Source organism: Monopterus albus, unplaced genomic scaffold, assembly GCF_001952655.1.
Source record: "Monopterus albus unplaced genomic scaffold, M_albus_1.0 scaffold223.1, whole genome shotgun sequence".
Classification (NCBI taxonomy): Eukaryota; Metazoa; Chordata; class Actinopteri; order Synbranchiformes; family Synbranchidae; genus Monopterus; species Monopterus albus.
In genome coordinates, this window is record NW_018128103.1 from 505,567 (window position 1) to 509,502 (window position 3,936).

The 3,936-nt window shown below is 41.3% G+C and overlaps 1 protein-coding gene across 1 annotated transcript in view; it reads left to right on the forward strand.

Annotated features, from left to right (window-relative positions):
- slc44a5a (solute carrier family 44 member 5a) overlaps window positions 1-3,936 on the forward strand; it is a 42,962-nt gene that overhangs the window by 10,427 nt on the left and 28,599 nt on the right. The window contains exon 2 of the mRNA XM_020619624.1: window positions 1,141-1,189. Coding sequence (XP_020475280.1) covers window positions 1,141-1,189 — 49 coding nt within the window. The remainder of the gene's footprint in view (window positions 1-1,140; window positions 1,190-3,936) is intronic.

Below are 3,936 nucleotides of genomic sequence, written 5' to 3' on the forward strand. Positions count from 1 at the left end.
AGCAGGAATATGGAACATATTCATAATTCATCATTTCAGTGTTAAACCTATTAAAATGCATCAAACCAATCGTGCAGTTACTGTAAATCTGTTTATACCACCCATCTGGCCATATGCTCAGCATGTTTAATTTCACCAAAATGTGACTAAACATGCTTCCATTGGTCTTCTATGACTGTTTTCAAAGCTCAACATTTGAGCTGCTGCTGCTCATATGGCGTGGCCAGATTAATCTCCTCAAGGGCCCCTGGACAAAACTTTGTTGTTCATCCCAAATGTGCCCCCACAACACAGTATAAGTCAGTTTCATTACTTCCCCATGCACCCAGAAACCAAGCAGTGATGTAAAGATGTTCATTCAATGCAGCTTCTCAAATATGAACATTTGTTGTTTTCCTGGTTTTCTGTAAATTTATTTTTTATTGGTACCAAAAAAAAAAAAAACAAAGCAATTTGGATGTTAACTTGAGCACCTGGGAACAAATAGGAGTTTTCTACCCCATTTTCTGACAATCAATTAATTATTAAAGAAAAGAACTGTCAAGTGGATTGGTAATGAAAACAGTTGTTGCTTGCAGCCTTACTTAGCCTGAGTGTTTTGTCTGCTAATTACATGGCACAAAACCCACAAAAACAAGCTCTGTAACAAATGACTACAGTATAAAGTACAACAGCTCCTGTCTTGAAACTACTGTACATTTTGTCACAAGGTTCTTCTACAATATCAGACTACAAGATGTGTGAATAAATATCCATAGTAATATTTGCTTCAGTGGTGAACATTTCTGTATTTGCGATCAATCAAATTATGTAGGCCCAGATGATATGGAATCATGACTGGTAAGTGTTCCATTGTAGTGCATAGTGCTTCTAAGCCTCCTGTTAGGCTCTAAGCAGTAATCCACTGTAGGGGCCTGGCAACCAGCAGGTGATGCTTCAGTGATGCACATGGTCTTGCCCCTGGCAAACAACATGTGGACTGAGATGGGTAATGGAGCTCAGCTTTTTCGTGACTACAGCCAGTAAGCTATGACCATCTGTTGTGCACCTCAGCCACCCTAGATAGGCTCCTCTCCTCCTTCCAGGTGTTAATTTGACTTGTTTTCACTTAAGTCCAATAAAGATTTTTTTCCCCTCCAGGAGAACCACACAAGTTTGATCCATCCTTCAGGGGTCCAATCCGTAGAAGGTAACACCATACTTCCTTCTTTGCATATAAAGCAATACCAATAGTGTAATCTATGTATTTTGTTCGAAATATTTTTGCATCTGCACTAATTTCTAAAACTCTCTTTCTCTGTACTTTCAAAACCACCGATGTAACCTTTGAACTTCAGCTACTGGGGGAAAGAGGCATTTGCAGAATGTTCTTCATTAAATGGAGATAATGTCTAAAGTTCACCAGTAGGACCACACAAACACTCCTGACGTGGCTTCCTGTCACGTGTCTATAACTTCCCTCCTGCCCTGTTCATTCTCTTTTTCCATGCATGCAGCCTCAGAATGTTGGATATCCACTGAGCTCATTTCTACAATAAATTAGACTATCACCAATAATTGGTGTGTTTATTGCCACTAAAAATACCTCCTCGCCCAGCCGGCAGTGCTTTGGGTTAAAAAAAGTTCAGGATCTGTTCTTATAAAAAACAGACAATGGATGATCGTGTGTGTAAGCCATCCCACAGAAATATTCTACATTGCCATCATTAATGTGAGATCACCTGATGGACCAGTGAAGGTGTGTCACTGTTGGAGTTGTTGGAACGACAGGAACACTCTGGTTATTGACTTGACTCTGATTATTCAGTGGTGTTACAGAGTCTTTGCCTGATAAATGATCTCTCTGTCTAACAGCAAACAGTGGTGTTGTCTGTTCCTACACCAGCTGCAGAGGTCACAAACCTGACAACAACGCTAGTTAGTGACAGCTGGTATGACCCTGCTGTTTGTCACTTTAACCAGCAACAGACATGATCAGCAGATGCTGTTACCGTAACGATTTGCTATTTGACATGTGCCAAAGGGAGAACTGCATGTGGGGGGCAGGTCAAATCACAATGCTGGCTCACCATCGTGAGACGGCCATCTGTGATCGGCTCACGCCTAATTTCTGTATCTGTTAATGGAGCTATTTCTGTTCATGGAACACAGTTGCCATGTATGCACTGTCCCCATCCACCATAGCTACATTTTCCTGTCTATCAATGGCACCAGGTTACCATGTTGGCGCTTATCTCCATTCACTACCTCTTCCTATATCTGCTAATGCACCAGGTGCTTCTTAGGTTGCCAGGCTTGCAGTATTTCCTGTTCCTTTTAATCTCTTTCTACATTAGTGGCACCAAGAAGCCATGTATGCATTATCCCTCAGTCACCCAAACAACCTTTCCACATCTCTGATAGTTCTACTACATTATTAGTATTATAACAATAATAGTTGCCAGTTATTCAGTTATTCTCTTGATTGCATACTGCAAACAGTATACCTGGCATCTTGTTCAGGTTCCTTTGGCATGCTCAGTTCACCTCAGTGACCACCAAATTCATCCACGTTGCTATTACCACAGTTCAGACTTGAAACTCAATTCAAAAGAGCCAGTCTTTTCTTGATGAATGGCAACTTGTCATGTTTTTTTTTACACTGGATGCCCTTCTGGATAACAGCCAAATTTTCTAGTCAACAATCAACCTAAGCTGCATGTCTTTGGACTGCGGGAGAAAGCCGGAGTACCCGGAGAGAACCCATGTAGGCACAGGGAGAGCATGCATAAACCGGGTCGGCTGGGGCTCAAATCCGGAACCTTTTTGCTGTGGGGCAACAGCGCTAACCACTGTGTCATTGTGCCACCTCAACACTAAGATATACAGTATAATTAGTATTATATAATTGAGTATACAATACATTCACATATACATACACATACATTTACATACATAACACTCTGCAGTAATCCAATATGATTCCATATAATGAGTCAGTGATACACAATTACATGCCAAACAATGAGAGAGCTTCATATGGAAGCTCAGTATATGAGTTAAATGATGTTTAGCCCTAATCTGGCCCCAGAGAGGGTGGTGTCAGGCCGTGTTGTCACAAATCTTTAGAGCCCCACAATAAGCAACACCATTTTCCAGACCCAACCTTCCCTTAACACAAAGCATCCTGAACCCTGTCCATACCCAAACAAAAAGCAGATACTGTATGTGGTGTGACACAGAGCGTCTGCAATGTGTTTGCTCAGGTTAAGCAGTGGCTGGTCCAACTGGCTTGTAGTGGCAGTCACCTCTGAGAGCCTGGTCTGCTCAATTGTCCAACCACTGACACTCTGACACTTACAGTATTTTTTTTTTTTTTTTTTTACAAGAGGGCAGTCTCTTACATCTTTGAGGACCAAGCCTTAACGGCTAGCACTGTGGTGTCAAAATATAGCCACAATACTCATCCTTGAGTGCTGTCCTTAAGCAGTGTAGTCTTTTATTTCTGTGTTTGAAGACTTACGGGAGATACTGTAGATGTTAAAAAAGAGGCAGAGATAGCCAGACTTTAAGCTGCTAGTATGGGTCAAACTCCAAAACCCTGCACTTTCCATAATGCATAATTCCAGGTAGTCCCCTCCCCGGACTCAGTTAATCCTGATGAAGTCACCAAAACATTTAGAGAATATTATTTTCAGGGGAACATAAGGTTTTTGGTCTTAAGTTAAATTCTGGTGAACTAATCTCTAGTGCAATGAACCTTTTCCCCATGTCAATTAAAAATCTCCAGTTCTCACATTAATTAGTTTTTACATGCACACCACAAATACTGTACAGCATGGTGGCAGGTCACACAGCCACATTTTCATAAGCACACATTTATCATTTTGATCTGTAATTGCATCTTCTCAGCTGTGTGGCTGTGGGGAAATCTGCACTTATTCTGCTATTCTGTCC